The sequence below is a fragment of the Copadichromis virginalis genome, linkage group LG6 (assembly GCF_057382275.1).
Source record: "Copadichromis virginalis isolate Kocher_CV1m ecotype Utaka linkage group LG6, C_Virginalis_male_GT1.1, whole genome shotgun sequence".
Taxonomy (NCBI): domain Eukaryota; kingdom Metazoa; phylum Chordata; class Actinopteri; order Cichliformes; family Cichlidae; genus Copadichromis; species Copadichromis virginalis.
In genome coordinates, this window is record NC_140623.1 from 13746135 (window position 1) to 13766888 (window position 20754).

At 39.5% G+C, this 20754-nt stretch overlaps 1 protein-coding gene across 3 annotated transcripts; it reads left to right on the forward strand.

Annotated features, from left to right (window-relative positions):
* The first annotated feature begins 350 nt into the window (after positions 1–350).
* vav1 (vav guanine nucleotide exchange factor 1) lies at positions 351–19640 on the forward strand. Of its 3 annotated transcripts, none has more exons than XM_085458765.1 (29): positions 351–562; positions 817–912; positions 1007–1123; positions 4561–4677; positions 6755–6813; positions 8437–8502; positions 8951–9059; positions 9679–9771; positions 10175–10243; positions 10383–10486; positions 10583–10682; positions 10798–10893; positions 10994–11062; positions 11152–11238; positions 11333–11418; positions 11506–11641; positions 11744–11853; positions 12393–12494; positions 12624–12718; positions 12806–12828; positions 12992–13028; positions 15091–15227; positions 16004–16090; positions 16329–16360; positions 17533–17643; positions 18378–18465; positions 18649–18778; positions 19175–19326; positions 19413–19640. In XM_085458765.1, exons 2-29 carry the CDS (start codon positions 826–828, stop codon positions 19464–19466), a joined length of 2553 nt encoding a protein of 850 aa, XP_085314891.1. In that variant the 5' UTR covers positions 351–562; positions 817–825; the 3' UTR covers positions 19467–19640. The 3 variants fall into 3 exon arrangements, with proteins under 3 accessions (XP_085314891.1, XP_085314890.1, XP_085314892.1); XM_085458764.1 differs by having other exon boundaries at positions 352–562; positions 9676–9771; XM_085458766.1 differs by having other exon boundaries at positions 354–562; positions 9676–9771; positions 16004–16069.
* The last annotated feature ends 1114 nt before the right edge of the window (positions 19641–20754 follow it).

Sequence of the window (20754 nt, forward strand, 5' to 3'; positions counted from 1 at the left end):
TCTCTCTGCTGTTGAGCTTTAGGACAGATTAAATATGAACTCTGCAGTGTAATTTTGAATTTCACAGATTTATTGATGTGTGTTTGGTTCCTGCAGCGTTTTACTGCCACAAAAGTGGATAAAAAATCCTTATTGAGGCGAAATATCAGTGCGTAGATGACTAGACAAGTAATGTTTCTTTGTTGACAGTCCAGCGGCTTACTTGCTGCTTTTCTGTCTCATGTCTCACATACATTTTCATCAAGTCTCACTCTTTTTTTATCAGCTTGTGCCAGTTGTCACAACAGCAGCAGCAGCAGCTTTTTGAGTGTGTATGTGTGTGTGTGTGTGTGTGTGTGTGTGTGTGTGTGAGTGAGAGAGAGAGAGAGAGGGTGCGTCAGAGGAAAAAGGAAGTTGCGGGAAAAAAGTTAAAAGCCTTCAACACAGTGCAGCTCTGCAGAACACCCACCACGGAAGAACGACAGAACAAGAGCGCCGAAGTCTGAAAATGAGATAATGAAAGGAAGACAGGGAGGTTAACATCAGAAAGAACACATAGAAGTGCCGGGAGGAACCAGTGAAGGTAAGGACCGATGGTTAAATGGTCCTGTGTTGATTTGGACTCGTACGATCAGGTTTACTGAGACAGCGGCAACTTTTTTTTTTGTTGCATTGAGTTTCAACAAAGGTGTTTCACTGAATGACGGCGTGATAGGGATTGCTGAGTGTCTGCTGTGCGCCTTTCTGATTGAACATTCATTTTGCTCTCCATTTGATTGAACGCCGCATGTCTAAGTTCTGTCTGTGTGTTTGCCCTTTTTTCTATTTTTCATTCAGAAAACCAAGATGGAGCTGTGGCGGCAGTGCGCGATGTGGTTGATCGACTGCCGAGTTCTTCCAGAGAACCACAGGGTCACTCTGGAGGGTGCACAGGTAAATAAGCAGCGACACATTCATATTCACCTGTGTGTGAATACACAAACTCGTTTCAGTTCCTCAAATTAATTCTGTGTGTGCGCTATGACAGGTGTGCGACCTGGCTCAGGCTCTGAGAGATGGCGTGCTGCTCTGCCAGTTGCTCAACAACCTGCTGCCTCAGGCTGTCAACCTGAGAGAGATCAACCTACGCCCACAGATGTCGCAGGTAAGACACAATGCCAGAGACACACACATACGCACACACCCAGACTTTTTCCTGATGCATTTCCATAGGACATTGCTATTGTTACCACCATGGCTTACTGAGGCCCTGATGCTGCATGATAGGAAAATGCTTCAGTCATTATCGGTACATCCGGGAGCATGTAGTGATCAGGATAATGATAATGAAGGAGAACAAAAGGAGACAACTAGAAGACAAAGAGAAATAATAAATAAATGTTTAAAAAAAACTCTAAAATTTTTGTTATTTAATTATCTCTTTATACACAGGGGTTTTGTCAACATTTTCCAATTTAAAAATTTATTCTTCACTTTTATAGGATTTGATGATACCAAATTGCTGCATTGTAATCCAGAATAGTCACAGCTCAGGAAAATTCAGGATTTGTGCTCGAAGCAAGACTCTTTGTGATATGTCAACTATTTTCTTATTTGACAATTAGAAACTTTTGGACTCATATGAACGACTTCGAAGCACCGTAATCGCACTGGCAGCTGGAAAGTGCTTTAATTTGATCATATTTCTACAGAGTATACTCCACAAGGGATATGATAAAAATACTTTCACCTCTTATCGTTTCTCCTCACTTTGAATATGCCTAATATTTTGTGTATACCTTTGTTATAGACAGTCAAATGAGAAAACTGATACCATTCTATGGTTAGCTTAGCTTAGCATAAAGATAAGAAACAGGCTGTTTGTGTGAAATGGGAGCAGAAACAGCTGACTTCAGTTTTTGCAGAGATTTCACAAACTACAAGCAACGTTTTTGAGGTATGGCATGTGGTTAGGTGAACCTTTTTTTTCTGGATTGTAGCAGGCAGAATACTTTCCTATCTTCTTACATTTTCTGCTACACTACATTAGCCAGGTGTTAGCTCCAGTACATTTACAACACAGACATAAGGGCGTGATTTCTTATATATTGCTAATATATTCATTTTTAATACATACTTAAGCTATGCATTTTTTAAATATAACTCTCAAAAAGTCCTGTTGATTCCTGCCTACATTTCCTCGTCTTTTCAACTTTGTCCAAAAAATTGTTTTTGACAGTGCATGCAAGCTAAAAAACACATTAGCTAAAAAAACAAAACAAAAAACAAAAGGGTTGAACGGCATGAGATAATTAAAAGGGTGGCAAATATGAGTTAAAAACATTTGAAAGACAGGATGGTAGAATATCATAACCTAAAGTAGAGCATGTTGGGCCTTTTTAAGCTGAAATCTTAAGAAGGCCCTCCTTACTGGAGATCTGCAAACAGTGCAGGAGTTAATGGCCTTTGACATATGCATGGGAAACTCTGGGAAATCCTATGAGGTCAAAAGTGGTTAAGAAACATCCGCTGATTAACAGAAGGCCGGACGTGTACACTGTGACGTAGACTCACAGGCGTATACAAATGTGCATACACACACACACACACACACACACACACACACACACACACACACACACACACACACCTGTTGACACAATTACACAATTAGACAATCTTGTCTGTGCTCTTGCAATAAGGATTATTTTAGTAGTGTAAAAACAAATACTTGATTGCATGTTAATGTGATCTCCTGGCAGGGCGACATGATGTGTGCAGCAGTATCAGTCAGAACTAAACGTTTCCCCTTTTCTCAAATTAGAGTTCCGCATTTCCCACTGCTGAAGAGACACAGAGAGAGACACACACACACACACACACACACACAGAGAGAGAGCAGGAAGTTATGTAAAGCGGCATATGTCTGACCACCATGTCAGTTGCACTGCACACTCTGCTCCGTGTGGTTTCTTCTGCAGTCATATTTTAGATGTCCTTCGAACTGCTTCTTTTTAGTGGCACACATTTTAGCTCATTGTGCTTGATGGTTACGTGGTCCGTGCTGCTGATGAGTATTTACAGTCTGGTCAGGGCTGTAACAAAGCGTATGTGGAATCTAAGTGTTGAAAGAAAGACAGCAGCTTGTTCCTTCTCAAACAGGCTCGTTGGCTTTGAAGATATTTATTATTAATTTGTAATCTTTCAATTTTCTAAACTTGTCAAGTTTTTATTGATTTGTTACAATTGTAGCTAAAAAAGACGTGTTTTCTTTTCGACTGCTTTTGATTTGCTTCTAAATTATTTTTAACTATTGAGAGAAATCTTTTTTTTTTTTTAACTTGTTAATATAGTTCCTGTTTTCATGGATCTGTTCATTAACATTTCTGTTAATATTTTGAACTACTAAATATTACACTAAATATATACTAAGTATTTGAGCACAGTCATAAAGGCTGATCACACGTTCCCAGAGCCCATTGTGGCATCATCAGTTGCTCGTTTCATTTGATTGTCACTTCTAAAAAACACGAGACATTTCGTAACTTAAACCGTCTGTGTTTAACAAAGATTGGAGGTTTTGATGGCCTTCCAGTGAAAAATCACTATAACAGTGTTTTTGGGGGAAGTTTGGTCAAACATAAAACAGGAAAATATAGATTTCTGATAAGTAAGATAAGAAATACAGTCAACACCGCTGAAGACCAGGAAAAACCCAGTAGACCTGTTTCATGGCTGCCATTCGGACACAAAGTATGGAGCTTTTCAGATCTTACTAATAATATTAATCAAGAGTTCTTCTCAGATTAAGTACAGAGCCTTAATTAATGTGATTACCAACACCTGTGTTTACCTACATATTTAAATCAGTGAGAAATAAGTCTGTTGAATTATACACATTTATTTAACTTGACTGATTGAAAAACAGATTACTCAGGATCCAGAGTAAGGCTAGAATACACTGTATGGACAAATGTACTGGACCACAGGAGCTGCTCGGCCATTTAAACCCATTACATGAAGCTCCCAGCGTACAGTTTTTGTGTTGATGTTAATGCCAGAGGTGGTTTGGAGCGCTGCAGTTATTGAGTCAGCAGAGTGTTGGAAATTTTAGTGCACCATGTATCCGTGTGTCTCTCAGCACTCTGTGACCTCGCTCTGTAACCTTATGTGCACCGAATCTTTGTAGCCGAGTTGCAGCATGTAGGAGGGAAGAAAACTCACAAATTATTACGATACCAACACATTCAGCGAGCTCTTTAGAACAACCCATGCTTTCATAAATGTTCAAGTCAAAGTCAACTTTATTGTCAGTTGTGCAATATGTGCGGGACATCCACGCGATCGAAATGCAGCTTCACTCTGATCCACACTGCACAAGCAGAATGCATCTAAAACAAAAACAACTAAGTATGAGTTTAAATATTGCACTACTACATATTAAAGCCTAGATACAAGAGGTATGGCCCAATGCCCATATTTGTTATCATGTAAAAATTGCACATGTATATTTATGGTTATTTGGTTTATAGATCAGCTGAACTGAATTGAATAATATAACTTATAAAAAAAGTGATGATTGTGTTTCTGGTTTTTTTGTAGTTCCTGTGTTTAAAGAATATCCGGACATTCCTGGGAGTTTGTCAAGACAAGTTTCATCTGAAGAAGAATGAACTATTTGAAGCCTTTGATCTGTTTGATGTTCGGGACTTTGGAAAGGTATGACCATGCAAAAATCTATCTTTCGGACATATTCCCTGAGTTAATTTTAATTACTGATTAACTTTAAACAAAGTTGGGTTTGAATCTGCCCCGAACCATCCAGCACGTGTCTTCTCTCTCCTCACCCTTCCTTTCTTCTCTCCACTGCGCTATCACGATGAACGCTAAAAGCTCCAAAGCTTTTAGCTTTACACTAAATGTAGTAAACAGGAAAAACTACATTCATGTTGTGACCACATTTTACGTTTGCTTTTGAAACAAATTCTCCAGGCACTCTTGCACTTTGGAGAATCGCACTACAGTTCTCCTGTAGATTTAGCTTGCCTCAGTGTCCCATCATGCTGCCTCAGGCTGACTCTGTTTGACTGAGTTTGAGATCAGGTCCAGGCCATCATTTGTGGCACTCCTTGCTTCTCTTGTCCCAGAGGATAAGTGTTTATTACTTTGTGTCATCGTCTTTTTACGGTCGTTTATTTGCTGTATCTTGCACGGATGAAATCTCTTCCTGATGGTTACACGATGAATAAAAATTTAAAGATCTGAAGAACCCAAAATTGTACCTGAAAGGGGAACTCATGATGCACTCGTAGCTCAGTCATTACGGCAGACGTCTAAAGTGAAGCATGAAGTCCTAACGCCTTACTGCAGCTTGCAGACACCCACAAAGCCCTAACAGGAAGTAGCTTGGTGATTTTCTAATGTGAAGTGTCAGAGCAAAGGCATGAATGCAGTACTCAACAGTTCTCTTTCACTTTCTATGCAGTGCAGCGATTTAAAGCAACCAAGAGTGGATTTGAAATGAGCACTTTTTTTTTGTCTGTGCAAGCTAAGATGAAGCCATGTCCTCAAAATGAGTCATCAGGACATTTTATTTTTGGAGGGGGGGGGGGGGGGGGGGGGTCATTTCATCAACTTTACAGTGTGTTACTGTCACTAAGCTTCTCGTTTCACTTTGCAGCTTCCACTCAGTCACCCATAACAATTTAATGTAGAAAACATGGGTGTGGTAGATCCTGTACACAAGTAAATAAAGTCCATCGGCACAAAACCTGCTCCGAGAGATATCTTATTATAATCTATTGCTTTATTAAACTGCTAACGCTTACCCGTCGGTGTGTGAGCTCTACTTTGCTGTTATAGCAGAGCTTGCATCACAAATTGCTTTTGATACAGCTTAGTTCAGTGGTTTCTAGCCATCATCTCAAGATTTAACATAGACATTTCTCTTAAGTGGAACTTCTGATAACCTATGGTGGATATAAGGATGAAAGAAGGGGTTGATGCATTTAAACAGAAAGCAAGCAGACAGCAGACGATGGGCTTAGCTAAGCATAAAACATTTTAGTATGGGAAACATCTGTTCTCTCACACAGCTGTTTGGATCTTTTTTAACCACCACTTCATCAGAAAGCTAATTAGTGTTTTCTATTGAATTCTCTGCTACTAAGATAGCAGTTTGAATTAGTTCACTGATTTCTTTTCCACAGGACTTCTCAGAACCACAGATTTTCACTTCTTGTTACATCTTTACTCTTTTTTTCTGTCTTGAATGAAAGCAGAAATTAGACCGAAAAATGCTGACTGAGAAATGTATTCCTTAGTCCTTTTTTTTTTTACTTAACCAGAAGTGTTGGAAGACAAGTTTCAGCTGAAACAAGTCAAGTGGCATCACACAGAAAGAAAACATGCTGAAAAGTGAAAAAGCGTGTCAAAGAAGCTCAAAATGTGTGACAAAAACAAACTGCCCCTTACTTACTTGGTTAGTAAGTTATAAACCAACATTTAAACTCGCTAATACATGCTTTCCTTTAAACAAAGAGCGTTCACTTTCATTTTAACCACTGTTTTTGTATGTTTCTGATCACATTTCACATGAAATTTCAACACCCACCGTGATTATGCTCTTTTTAATTGAACTGTCAAACAGAGCGAGAGTGAAACTAGGCCATTATTTAGTGTTCACATTTAAAGTGTTAAACAGTTTTACAGTTTCTCTGCCAGTGTGTGTTCCCACACTCTGTACAAGATTGTTAATTGTGTACTATACTTCTTTGTGTGTTTCTGTCTGTGTAAGGTCATAGATACGTTGTCCACCCTGTCTCATTCGTCCATTGCTGTCCAAAGAGGATTTCAGTAAGTACATTCCTGCCTGTAACTAAAATTGAAGTTTAAAGGGACCACTTGTGCTAACTGCTAAGTCCATGCTTGTATTCTTAGACTATCACCTTCCATCCAGCTCTCCTTTTAAGGCGACTTTCTTATGATAAGCCCTCATATCCTAATCATATTCAGGATATCTGATCCAGTGTTGTGCAATACTGGAAATTTTGGTCTTGATCTCATGCCAAATAAATACAGGGCCAGTACTGCCAATACCAGTAGCAATACCCGTAACTTATAAAGGCAGCTCATGTATGGGAGAGCAGTGTGTCATGAATTTTTAGATGAATCATCATCAGTTCGCAAATTCTGAACACATTTTAATGACCACCAAATCACCGTGAGTTTTACTTTCCACAATAATGGGTTAACACAACAAAACACAACTTTCAGCTTTTGGGGTATTTAAATGTGCCAGTCTCCAAAGCACTTTGAGTCATCTTCTGTTGTGTAAATGGGCTATAAGCTATAAATAAAATAGATGTGACAGTCAACACAAAAAGTTTCAGACATTTTTCATGGTGCACGTCTGAGGTATATTCTCTCATTTCCCAAAAAAAGAATTAATTTAAAGCAGTCGATTACATACTGGACTTAGAATCGATACATTGTTTCTATGCTCTATCATGCTACTATCGATTTGATACCAATACTATTGTTGGTGCCGATATCTGGATCGACCTACCTTTAATGCGATCTCACTGACATCATCCAGAGCCAAACGTAGCAACAAATGCCTTTAAATGCAATTGTAAAAAGCTTTATCTGCATTTTTAAATTTGTAGTATTTTATTAATTATCTGATGTGTGTGTTATCTGTTAGTGTGAAGCATTTATTATTTGTCTGTTTGCTTCCTTGAAATATTTGGGGTTTACAGAAATCACACAGACGATTTCGTTGCTGGCAGAAAGAAAACAGATGCGTTGGCAGAGAAGGGAGAAGTAACTTGTTTAAGATGGTCAACTTTTTTTTTTTATAATAAATGTCCTAATCATAACTGTTTTCTGTAGAAATGTGGAAATTATGGAGTTTTAAATAACTAGTCTCAAATGGTTTATTGCACAACATGAAATTATACCCTTATCCTACCACGTGGATGTGAAAGTGCTTACTTGGGATTACTTTTTTGTTGGTCTGTGGCCATGCCATCCTAAAAGCGAGAATATAATATTTATACAACTGAAATTGGTTATATGGACCAGAGACTTGTGGCTGTTTTTTTTTCTTAGGCTGAAAGTTGGTGTAGCAGATAACAGCACTTCCTCAGTGCCAGATAAGACTGTTGTTTCTTAACTTGACAGAATGTTCCCGAAAGTTTCAAGTTTTGTAACTCATTAATTTAAGTGGCATTTAATCTTTATATTTTGAGCACAACAGGTTTTTGTTAGATTTCTGGGCACTTAAAAATTTAAATCCTTTCCATTACCATTAAATACGCCGGCTCATCAGGAAGTCAGCACCACAGTAATGGGGTTTTGTCCTTCAGCCTGGAACCTAAATTCATGCTTAATTACTAATATTATATTAACCTTTATTCAGTTGTAATTTTCACTCTCTTTTTTGTTGCTTTAACACACTCACCTTCCCTTCAACAGGCCTTTTCCTTTAGAGGGATGCACTCTTGATGAGGAGATCTACAGCGGCCTGTCTGACCAGATAGAGTAAGCCTTTTTCTCTATAATGTCTAAATGGAGGGAGAGAGATTGTTTTAAATAGCTGCCAATTTTTCGCTCTCTCGTTTTGTTGTGTGGCTGTATGATTTGAGGATTTTCCTATAAAACTTTAACATCTTCACAAGGAAATGCTTTCATAATGCCACATTTTGACCTGTAGAAAAGTTCAAAATACTCAAACAGAAAACTACCAGCAAAAATTCTGCATTATTTTACTTTTAAGAATTCAATTTAAGAGTCTTGTCAGGACATTTTGAATTTTAATTGAATCAAACTGGGAGATGTGATGGTTTATTGCAAGTGGAGAAATGTTATATTCCACCAGCTATACAGGTGGTGTACAGGTTAGTGACGCTCCGTATACAGCACAGATATATTTAAGAAAAAAAGCCAAAGGTGATAACAGTAAGTACTTTGCATGTGTTTTGTGTATTAGTGATACAGTGGATGAAGATGATGACTTGTACGACTTTGTGGAGGATGAGGAGAACGAAGGAGATGAGATCTATGAAGACTTGATGAGGACAGATGAACCGCCTGAAACTGTGAGTGGTTCCCATGTGACCTGTAACCTGCAACAAAAAGGAGGGTGTAGCCTTCACTTGCAACCTGCAAACTTTGCAGGTCTTCCAACAAAGTACTTCTGCACTAAAATCTGGGTTTCACTGTGTTTCTTATCACCTCATGTGAGGCTATGACTCGGTAGGCAGAGTAGTCCGCATATCAAAGACTCTTAATCAGATTAGAGTTTTACTTGCAGATGTCTAATATATACACCTTCACCCGAAGCATGTTATTTTAGATTTTTTAGAAACCTTTTAGTCAGAATTATTCAGTAAGAAAAGAGCAAGAAGGACAGTTTGAAATATTAAATACAATTTTGTGTAGCAGGAATAATAATTTTTCTTTGTCTTTCCAATCTTATTAATGTTCTTAAAACCTCCTTTGGTTTTTGAAAGTCTTTGTGGGTCAAGGAACCGCAGTGCCTCAGAGCCTATGTGCCAAAGTTTTCTGTTTGACTTTGATAGGGGTTGTTTAAACTTCTCTGTTAATGTTTAAATAACTACTGCTACTTAAACACCATAACCCATTTCTTTTGTATAAGGCAAGTACAAACAAAAGCAAAAAACCCCTCATTTGACTTTTTTTTGTGCCCTTTAGCAGCAGAAAACTGGTGTGGACAAGAGAGAGTGCTGCCTGCAGGAGATCAGACAGACGGAAGAGAAATACTCAGAAACACTGCAATCTATACTACAGGTGTGCACACACCCACAGTCTGATCAAAGAAGATCGGTGCATTCATATGGCAATATAAAAAACGGCTCATAATGACGATGACAGAGCCCATCTTAAAAAACATAAAGGAGCTGGGGGAGAAAAAATGTGAATTTCTGAGATCTTTTAAACTTAACACAAAAATGTTTTAATATTTCTGAAATTCAAAGCTCACACATTTAAAAAAAAAAAAGAAATCTGAATTTCTGTGAAATTAAAATCACAAATTTGCAAAAAACATTTTTACGTAAGTAACAACATCACTTTTTATACACCTGTTCCACACCTCTTTCAATCCTTCATCATACATCACAAGCACACAAGTATAGAGAACTCGTGCACAAAAAAAATTAAAAATAACACTCATACTCGCTCTTCTGTGCAGCACTTTATGAAGCCTCTTCAAAGGTTTCTCCAGCCACAAGACATTGAAAGTATCTTCATCAACGTACAGGTAAAGAAGGTGTTTACCTCTACACCTGCATGATATACCCACTTCATGGAAAACCTTTGTTTACATAGTGTGTGTGGGTGTGTGTGTGGGTGTGTGTGTGTGTGTGTGTGTGTGTGTGTGTGTGTGTGTGTGTGTGTAGGATTTGAATAAGACCCATTCTGAATTGCTAGAAGAAGTTCAGAACTCTATCCTAAATAATGGAGCCAGGAATCTGTTCCAGGTGTTTGTGAACTACAAGGAGAGGTATATCGCTCGTGCAGAGACACACACACAGATCCACTTGTTTATCTTACAAACAAATGTATGAAAAATATGTTTATGTATCCCATCTCTCGCCAGGCTGTTACTGTACGGTCGTTACTGCAGTCAGGTGGAGGCGGCAACAAAACACCTTGACAAGCTTTCAAATGCGAGGGAGGATATCAGGATGAAACTGGAGGTGAGGAGGAAACACACGCTCCATTTTAGACATATTTAAATAACTTCATGCAAATTTATTTGATCATCATTTCTTGTTGTTTAATACTAGTTCGCTCTGTCTGTCTCTCTCTCAGGAGTGTTCAAAGAGAGCAAACAGTGGACGTTTTTCTCTACGAGATTTACTCATGGTCCCCATGCAGAGAGTCCTCAAATACCACCTGCTATTACAGGCATGTGTTTATACTTCATACATGGTACTTACTGTATCTTCAGTTTCCAGTTGGTTTTATCCAGCAGCTTTAATTTGCCGTGGCTTGCTTGTGTCTGCAGGAGCTGGTAAAACACACCACTGACTCAACAGAGAAGGAGAACCTGCGAACAGCTCTAGATGCCATGAGAGTAAGTGTGTGTATTTGTGTATTTCTACTTGTATGTAACCTGAAAGTATGATACTTAATCCTCGTGCATGCATGTGTGTGTGTTTCCAGGATCTGGCGCAGAGTGTTAATGAGGTGAAACGAGACAATGAGATCATCAAGCAAATCACCACATTTCAGCTTTCCATAGAAAACATGGTGCGGTTACACTATTTCATTTTTAATGAGTCTCTCTTTGGTTGTTGTTTGTATTTCCTTTCTGCTCATCCTCCCTCTCGTCCTCCTTCCTCAGACTCAGTCTCTAGCTCTCTACGGTCGTCCCAAAATCGATGGAGAACTAAAGATTTGCAGCTCAGAGAAAAGATCGAAACAGGACAGGTGCGTGTGTGGCTGACACACGTCTCATCTGATATGTTACAAGCTGTTGTTTGACGTTGCGTTTGTGTGCGCTCTGCTGTTTGTCAGGTACGCGTTCCTCTTTGATAAAGCCGTGTTTATTTGTAAGAAAAAGAGTGGAGAAACTTTTGAGCTGAAAGAGATCATTGAACTACACAGCTACCAGATACGAGATGAAACCACAGGAGAGAAGGACAATAAAAAGGTCTCCAAATCTGCACTGAGACACCTGTTACACACAAAACAAGATCGGCATAAGGCATCTCAATAGGACTGACTGTGTGTGTGTGTTTTTGTATGTGAACAGTGGTCCTATTTGTTCCTCTTGCTGGATTGCTACGGAAGGTCTGGCTATGATTTATTCTTCAAAACCAGAGAACTGAAGAAAAAATGGCTGGAACAGTTTGAGATGGCTCTGTGAGTATTAAATGTGGACGTACAGCTGAGCACTAAAAACAGCAATCAGAGAACTATGAAGAATATTTAGCAGCTAAAGTTCCAGAAACTATACTCAGACTTATAGACTAAAAAAAAACAGTGAGCTCTTTCAAAACACCTCAATATGTCAGCAAACCAGAGCTGGGATAAGTTACTGCAGGTTTTAGGTTGTTAATTGTTTTTTCCTCCAAAATATTACATTTATGTAATGACGGACTTTTGTGTTGTTGAACATACAAAATAAGAAGCGGATCTGAAAAAGGTTGGACATGGAAACGTTTAGTTTTATGGATTTCTGTTGTTGATTTAACGCATCAACCTGCTATTTGTTACATTATTTGCAGTCTCACTGCACTGGCTTTGACTGCTTTTTCATCGCCAGTCTCTCTAAACGGATACCTTATGATTTGTACTTTTACCAGAGTGAAAGTACCAAAGTATCTGGCACTGAAAAGCAGCTGTTTGAATGCCTACTTCCCCCCAGCTGAGGTCAAAACAGTTTCGCTTTGTGCTTACAGGTCAAATATGAGTCCTGAGAACTCCACAGCAAATAACCATGACTTCCAGATGCACTGCTTTGAGGAAACCACCTCCTGTAAAGCTTGCTCAATGTTGTTAAGGTACTTCTGTTATTCTATTATTCCTCCAACTAGTTAACAAGTTAGCTCCTGTGGAACTGTATTAACAAGTTAACAAAAAAAAAGAAAAGGAATCTCCTCTAAAGGTAAAATTTCTCAATGTGTCTGCAGGGGGATATTTTTTCAGGGCTATCGCTGCACTCGCTGTAAGATGGCAGCACATAAAGAATGTTTAGGCAGAGTACCCGCCTGTGGACGAAACTCAGGTCTGTATACGTGCACACATGCATATGTATGTGTTTAAACACCGCTACTAATTAGTCTAATGATCAATTCTGCTTTTAAAATTACAGATCATTCTGTTTCTGCAAAAAAGGTATGTCTACATATATTTCATACTGTAAACTTCCAGCTCAGCTGGTGGATAAAGCCTCTTTGGGCTTTATTCCCACTATTGTACGTGCCAGTTTTAATGGATGGATGTTCTTTGGGACTTGCGCAAAACTTTGCTTCACCGTTTCTTTCTTTTGCTCCTGCAGAATAAAGCTCAAAGGTCCTCTGGTCATTCCAGCATTGGTAAGCAATTCATGATATATCAGCTTATAAAGCCTACTTCTACCAGCATGTTGAAAGCATACAGCACAAGACTTTCAGGTTCTGAGGTTATGTTTTTGTTCAACACTCAAATATAAAGCTGTAGCGATGTGTCTTCCCTAGTTATAACCTACATACAATTCATATATCTTGTGAGTTGTGTTATCATAAAAGTGCTTTCTTTGTTTGTAAAGTTATAACCAAATCTATATATAGTGACCATTTTTAAAAGCCTCTCTGCCATCAGCTTTAATCTCTCTGTGATCTTCTCTGATAAAGACCCATACCCTATTATGTCGGACAGCTAGAACTTCAGCAGGGCAATTATCATTTTCTCCTCTATTAGCAGCAGAGTTCACCATAAATAATTCAGATAGTTATATATCACATTATCAGCAAGTATTCCCAGTCTGCTTTTCCTGCCTGTATGGTTGTATTTTATTGTGATGTGTTTAACGGTGATCTATTTTCTATAAGACACTAAGTGCAAAGTGACATAGGCGCTTGGCAACCATGCTGACTAAAATAGATCGCAGCGTGTTAACAATCTGTAACTAATCTGTCTGACTGATTGCAGTCAGTATAAGTTTGACTGTGACTTTTTTGAGAGCAATCAGGTGGCTGGTTAACTCAGTTAAGATTGAGAGTGTTGCACACTTAATCTCTGGTCTCCCCAACTGCTTGCGGCTGTTGACCGAGCAACCTGATTTTTTTCCTCGTCAAAAGAAGGTATTTTTTTACTGTAGTGTGTCTGTGTGCACGGGGTCTTATTGTTTACATCAGCACTGATTTATATTAGAGGGTATGGCTGTCTCTGTTCTTACATGTGCATAAGAGTAAAGCATAAAGCAGGAAGAACAGCAACAAAAGCTCAGCACAGAACAGAGTAGAGATCGTCAGACAACGAATGAAAAAGAGTGGGGTGGAGGTGGGTTGCAGAGTGGCTTGCTGCAGCTGCAGGATTAAATAACCCCACTTTATGAGGTTTGCCTGCTGAGTCATCTGTTGTTGTGAGCTGGCATAGAAATCAGCTGGTCTTCTGGAAATGCGACGGAACTAAACTTTGTAGCCTGTCTGATTCATTTTCTTTGACGCTGATAATCTTATCGCTAGATGCACGTTTTAATACCTTATCTTTTTGCCTCTTGACCAGAAGAAGATTATTTCCCTTACTAAGAAGGCATAAGCATGGCAGATAGCTCCACCTTTTTGATTCTGAAGATTTTTTCTTTCTGATGCAACCTCAAAGAGATTTGTTTGTAATGCGATGTCTCAACTTTAGGAATTTACGAAAGCCCACGGAGTGACCAACGGATTTTTAGGTTTCATTTTATGTAATATTTCAAAAGTCATGACTGAACTGTGACTCACTGGTTGTAATGACTGGAATAAAAGCAACACTCTTGTAAATATTTTCATTCTTACTCTTTTTGTTTTGTCAATCAGAGTCCTGAGGTCAATATCTTGGTTTATCTCCCTCCAGTTCTGCCCAGAAACATCACAGCAAGTGATTTAGCTTCACCTGTCAAACATATCAGTGTACTATACCCCCAACCCGATTTATTCAAGTTGCATAACAGGGCTGGTAAATAAATGAGGATGGTTCGCTTACGTCTGAATGAAAGTGCTTTCCCCTCATTCCCTTCGTTTTTTTATTCTTACCGATTGAGCCGTGAGTTCAGTACTTGCAGCGAATGAGATGTTCTCACAGTCTTCTTTTCTGAGCCCTCTTTTAAGGTAGAAAATATCAGAGCGACAACCATTAACTAGTTTGTGGACTATTTTCAACCAATTTATGCATGTTGATGGGAACCCCACTCGTGTGTGGTTAATGGTAGCCCAGTTTAATTTATCTAAACGGAGCATCATGGTAGGCGGGGATAGGGGATGTTTTTGGTAAACTTTGTCTATCTGAAATTAAAAGTTTTTAAAAAATATGCAGAGAATAGTTTGATCCAGTTTGATTCGTTTTTCCAGGAGTACTTGCCTTATTGCAGCTCTTCCAAATATCACAACCTCTCCTTTTTCCTCTTTCTGCTGTCAGGATATCCTAAGATGGAGGTAAATCAGGAGTATTATGGCATGCCGCCGCCTCCTGTGGGCTTCGGCCAAGCGCTTCATCTCTCCAGAGGGGACGTCATTGAGCTGACCCGCGCTGACGCAGAGCTGCCCTGGTGGGAGGTAGGCCTAAAAAACATAGCCATATACATGCACTCCATTCTGCATTCAGTAAACTGAAGAAGGGGAGGGGTGAGGGGGGGTCATGCATTATTTTTTAGACTTTTCAAGGCTCGTTTCCTGTGGTTACCGTGTAGGTGTGAGAGGCTTTTGTCTTTTTTCAGTCTCTTTTGACATTTTCCTCTCTGCGTCTCAGTCTTCCACTTCCTCCCTCGTGCCAAACCTGCACTTGTATCTGCATGCAGTCGCGATGCTGTGTGACAGTTTTGATTTGGAAAATAAGCGTAATCTGACGGCAGAAATCCACAGAGCCGCTCAGGTTTCGCGGCCGTGCTTTTTGTTCCCGCTGGCTCACTGTGGCACAGTTTACTGAAAGTTTCATTCATGAGAAAGAAAGCATGCGCTGAGAAGAGTGAAAAACCTTCATGCGTTTGAACCATCTCACTGTCAGCGCTGCATAAATGGGCTCAACACAGTGTCTGTGATTTTATCCATCAGGACTTTAAAACATGTCGTAGTGAAATAGTTTTTAACATTTTGTTAATAGTTAACCAAAAAAAATTGATTCACAAATCAGGTGTCAGCCAGCTCTTTCATGCTTCACAGTACTTCCTCATTAAACCTCTGCTTACAGATTTTTGATGTGTGACTTACCTCAGATTGCTATCTTTTGTATATGAGTAAATATTTTTACAATTGGGGTCGATTGCTTGATTTACCCTTCAGTGACTGATCGGTTGACTCAGTCTGATCATGTTATTTTCTATTATGTGACATAGGGAAGAAATCTAACCAGTGGTCTAATGGGATGGTTCCCTTGCCAAAAGGTTCAGCCCTACCTCACTGTGAGTACAATCCAGCAGCCAGTAAGCACCCTACCTTTTTCCATTTTGAAAACAAAACAACATTTTCAAATAGATTTAATTTCCCAGAAAGGCATAAGCTCAGAACAGCAAACAAATAACTGACTAAATTTAGCACAGCCAAGTGGTTTTTGTCAGCTTGCATATTCCTGTAAAGAAAACAAACATTAAGCAGAAGGAAATGAAAACTTGTTATCAGCCTTTTTATATGTGACTTTTCTGTGATCTCACTACTTTCCAGAGGCCACCCCAAGACCTATCTGGCTTCAACTGGTGAGTATTGACAGGAACGGGGCACAATTGCTCGCTCGCCGAGCTTCTGCTTACCTTGGTTAACCATGGTCTGATTTTTTTTTTTTTTACAGTGCTGCAGTGTTTGCAAAACTCAGTGGGAAACACCACTGAGCCGACACATAGAGTAGTACTAGTTAACAGACGCAAAAGCAGAACCCGATACTGAAAATTACAGGCGTTTTAATGGCAGCGTTTGGAACACTCTGTAACGCTCAAACTGATGGGATGTACCGTACACTGTGGTGATATGTGATTCACCCCCAGGCTCGTGTTGATGACGACGACGACGGCATTCTGAGCCCTTAAAGTAGTGATTATAAACAGCTTTTTAATCACACCATTGCCCTCCTGAAGGACAGCGTGTTAGAAAATGTGTCAGTTTGGCGACACCTGGTGGTAATGAAAAGTATGACATTAAGGACAGGAAAGTGAACACGACTGATCATGTACAGTCAGACAACATAATTTTTCTTATAAACAGAGCTTTCCATTATCAAAATAATGGATCAGAGTTTGTAGAGAACAACATCGGCTTAAAGCTCGTTTGAAAGTATTTTTCAGAATTATGTACGCTTGTGCAGGGAAATGCAACCGATACATTTAATTTGATAGCTTTTTAAGATGTGGTTAAGGTGTGAACTGATGGGCTTTCAACTAAAGCATTGGACTAAGTGTAGCCTACTATTTTTCTTTATACAGTCTTTCTGGTAAAAACCCCTAAAGGCAAAGCTTCTTTCACTAGCTGTCAGCGAAGAGCGAAGCCAGAGGTGTTTTGTTTTAGGGCTACCCACTTTAATGAAATATCTCACAAATGTCTTCAGGGGATTTCTTCAAATTTGGCTCAAAGCTTGCCATACTGACCATTTTTCACATTTGTCTGGATCCTAAATTTTTAACACTTTGGTGCTGTTTGTGAAATGATTGTTTCTTTGTAATGACACTCATATTTGAATCATTGTCTGCTCTCACGTCTATAACTGTCAAAGAAGGCCAAGTAATGCTGTAGTGACAAAGTGTGTGTTTGATAGCAGTGTAACTTGATTGGTCTTGTGACTGTTGTCAAAAAATAACTGTGTGAATTAATGTTGCAGAGGCTACAGTATTCACTCAAAATAAAAACTGACGCTCTCGTTCTCTCTGTGTGATTGAAGGTTTGCGGGAAACATGGACCGCACGGCCGCCAAAAACCTATTAATGTCCCGCTCTGATGGTACCTTCCTCGTGCGGCAGAAAGATGGAGGAGAGTATGCTATCAGCATTAAGTAAGACATATATCAGTTAAAGTACTGTTTGATTATCTATCTGTTGATTTGAAGATGGCCAAATTACAAGCAATTTTTTTAAATATTCTATTATTGGTCCGATTGCATTTCAAACCTTAATTGTTAAAGGATAAGCTGCATATCTGCCCTAAAACAATAAGAAAGAGCACTTTTTTTTTGCACACGCTGGAGAGATTATATATCTCGACTGGCCAAGCTAGAGGAGGTGGCTGGGGAGAGGGAGGTCTGGGCTGCTCTGCTTTGGCTGCTGCCCCCGCGACCTGGCCCCCGGATAAGCGGAAGAAAATGGATGGAAGGATGAACATCTTTTTGCATCAAAGGAGCATTTAACTTAATAAAATCATACAAAACGTCATCAGGAAATATACTGCATTGTCATCCTCTTGTAAAATAAACCTCCTCTTTAAAAAGTTCCCCATCCAAAAAACGGTTTGGAAATTTGGAGATGTTTCACCAAACACGTGTAATGCGTAAATGTGCAGTAAACGAAGTATCACTTCCTCTCAAAACCAAGGGAAACAATCCAGACTGACAAAGCATTTAATGCATGATCTGTTTATAATTCATGAGCCAACAAAATCCATTCATCTTTGCAGAAGTGAAAAATTCTCGATTCTGTCGTTGGAGAGCCATCGCTATGTTTGCCGTTCAGCCTCCACGTGGACTGAGTTCCCAGACTGTGGCTTTTAATATTCACCTCTCTCCTCCCTCAGGTTCAACATGGACATCAGACACATTAAGATCACCTCTAGTGAAGGCCTCTACCGCATCAACGACAAGAAGGCCTTCAAGGAGCTAGTAGTAAGTCATACACAGTCATAAAGCTGAAGCACTGCCTCAGAGCAAGAGAAACCAAACCTACCGCTGAACATTATCTTTAGTGCTGGATTGCTGCTGACCTCAGCTCCTCCTCTCTAACCACAACTAACATCTCTCTTACGTTTCTCACGCTTCTTTTCTCCTCCCGCCCCCCTCCCATATTAGGAGATGATTCAGTATTACCAGCAGACCTCATTGAAGGAGTACTTTAAGGACCTGGACACCACACTTTGTATACCTTTCAAACAACCGGAGCAAAGCAACCTGTCTGACAACATGCCCAATTTCACACCAGGTACAGAAGATCTCCATCACCTCCTACAGTCCTCACTGTGATCACCAAAGTCGTCCTCTGTGACTTGCAAATGTCTGTGCAAAATGACAGAGCAACCCACCTCCTAGTTTTGGAAGTGCAGATCACTACAGATCATGGAGCTCTCATATTCATTTTTATCACGTTTCTTTATTTTGAACAAAAGCAAGAGTCTAGAAATGACTTTATGATAGCCGCATGAGTTCTTTTTGCCATCTCCAGTCTTTATTGTAAGTTAAAATCTGCTTTAACTCTGTTTAACATGAGTGGTGATGATAACGCTCATGAAAACTCCTCTGCGAGGAATGGGGTAAGACTGTTTCCCCAAAACTATTCCTTTAAGCTGTTCCATGCTGCAATGTGGGCTCTGTCTCACAGGGGGCAGCATGAGGAGCTTTGGCGTCGCAAGGGCCAGGTATGACTTCTCGGCCAGGGACCGCTCCGAGCTCTCGCTGCGGGAAGGAGACACCATCAAGATCCTTTCCAAGAAGGGTCACAGTGGCTGGTGGAAAGGAGAGGTGTACGGCCGGGTGAGAGCACGGAAAAAATGTAAAAAAAAATTTTTTTTTTTATTTGCTGTTTTCTTGTCTGACCTGCACTGCTCCTGTGTTTCCAGGTGGGGTTCTTTCCAGCCAACTATGTGGAGGAGGATTACTCTGACTACTGCTGATGTTCCTATGGATGTGATATGTACACTCGTTCTCGATGTGTAGGGGTCTGTGTGAGGGACTGCATTAACCAACATGCAGGAGTGTGGCTGTGTGTATGAACGAGAATGCCAGTAGCTACTTGTGATTATGTGATGAGTGTCTAGTGATGTGAATAAAATCTCTGTTCAGCCAGCTTGATGATGTCTGGTTCATGTATGGATTTTAACCATATCATTATATCTACTCGAAATTTACAGTTTACAACACCACCTCTGTGTTGTTTTTAAGCTCACGTTTAAGTGTTTGTGTGATCTCATGTGAAATTAAATTAAAAACTGAAAAAAGGGTGTTTAATGTACATCGTGTATGCAGCGGATTTCCGATTACCAAAGCAGCAAATGTGACTTCATGTGGTGCAGTCTTAAAGTTAAAGCTAAACCTAAAGCTAACTGACAATTCAGTTCAGCTCGATTTTATTTATAAAGTTCCAACATTTGCCTCGAGGCGCTGTATAATGCAAAGCAAAGACCCAAAAATAACAGTGAGACAGTGAGAAGGCAAAACTCATTTTTAACAGGAAGAAACCTCCAGCAGAACCAGGCTCAGGGAGCAACAACAACAAATAAAAAGGTTTTAAAAAGAGGCCGTGAACAAGACAGTTTTCTTTATTTGGACTGCAGTCTGCAACCCGTAAGAAACCAGGAGACCAAGAACATCAGTAGACCACCAAACACAGAGAAACATAGTGGGAGGTTGGGGGTTGCAAAGTAGGTGTTTAGTGGTTAAAAGGTTTAGCCAGTGTGGAGGACTGACACTAAAACCACTACAAGAGAAACGAGTACATGATGATTTGTTTCTGCCATTGTAGGGAAAAGGTGAAGAACAGTATGTGTGAACAAGTGCCCTTACTCTTTCTTTACAGTGCATGCATGTAACTAACTGCTGTGTTATTATTAATTATTAGTAGTAGTATTAGTAGTAATAGTATTACAACAGAGTATTTTAGGCTTGGTTTGCTGTATATAGTGTGTATTGTTAGAAAGTAATGCATAAAGATTTAGAATATTGTGTCACGTCTGACCTCTCCCTCAACTTCAATAGATACATGTGAAGGTCAAAGTGATAATAATACTATGAAGAGCTATTGTAAACCTTCTTACTGCTATTGTTTGTATTGACAGCATATGGAGAATGATAAATGGGGATTCTAATTATCACATTACTTTGGACGTTACTTTGATCTCTTCTTCAACGTCAAATAAGGTAAAACTTGCCTTTTATTTTTAAAAATGATTCAAATTCTTGTAT

Bases quoted from the DNA above. Each gene is read 5' to 3' on its own strand.
- vav1 (XM_085458764.1), top strand. From the start codon at position 826: ATGGAGCTGTGGCGGCAGTGCGCGATGTGGTTGATCGACTGCCGAGTT. The intron at 1,124-4,560 runs GTAAGACACAAT...GTTTTTTTGTAG, and splicing joins TACGCCCACAGATGTCGCAG to TTCCTGTGTTTAAAGAATAT. The intron at 8,503-8,950 runs GTAAGCCTTTTT...TTTGTGTATTAG, and splicing joins GGCCTGTCTGACCAGATAGA to TGATACAGTGGATGAAGATG.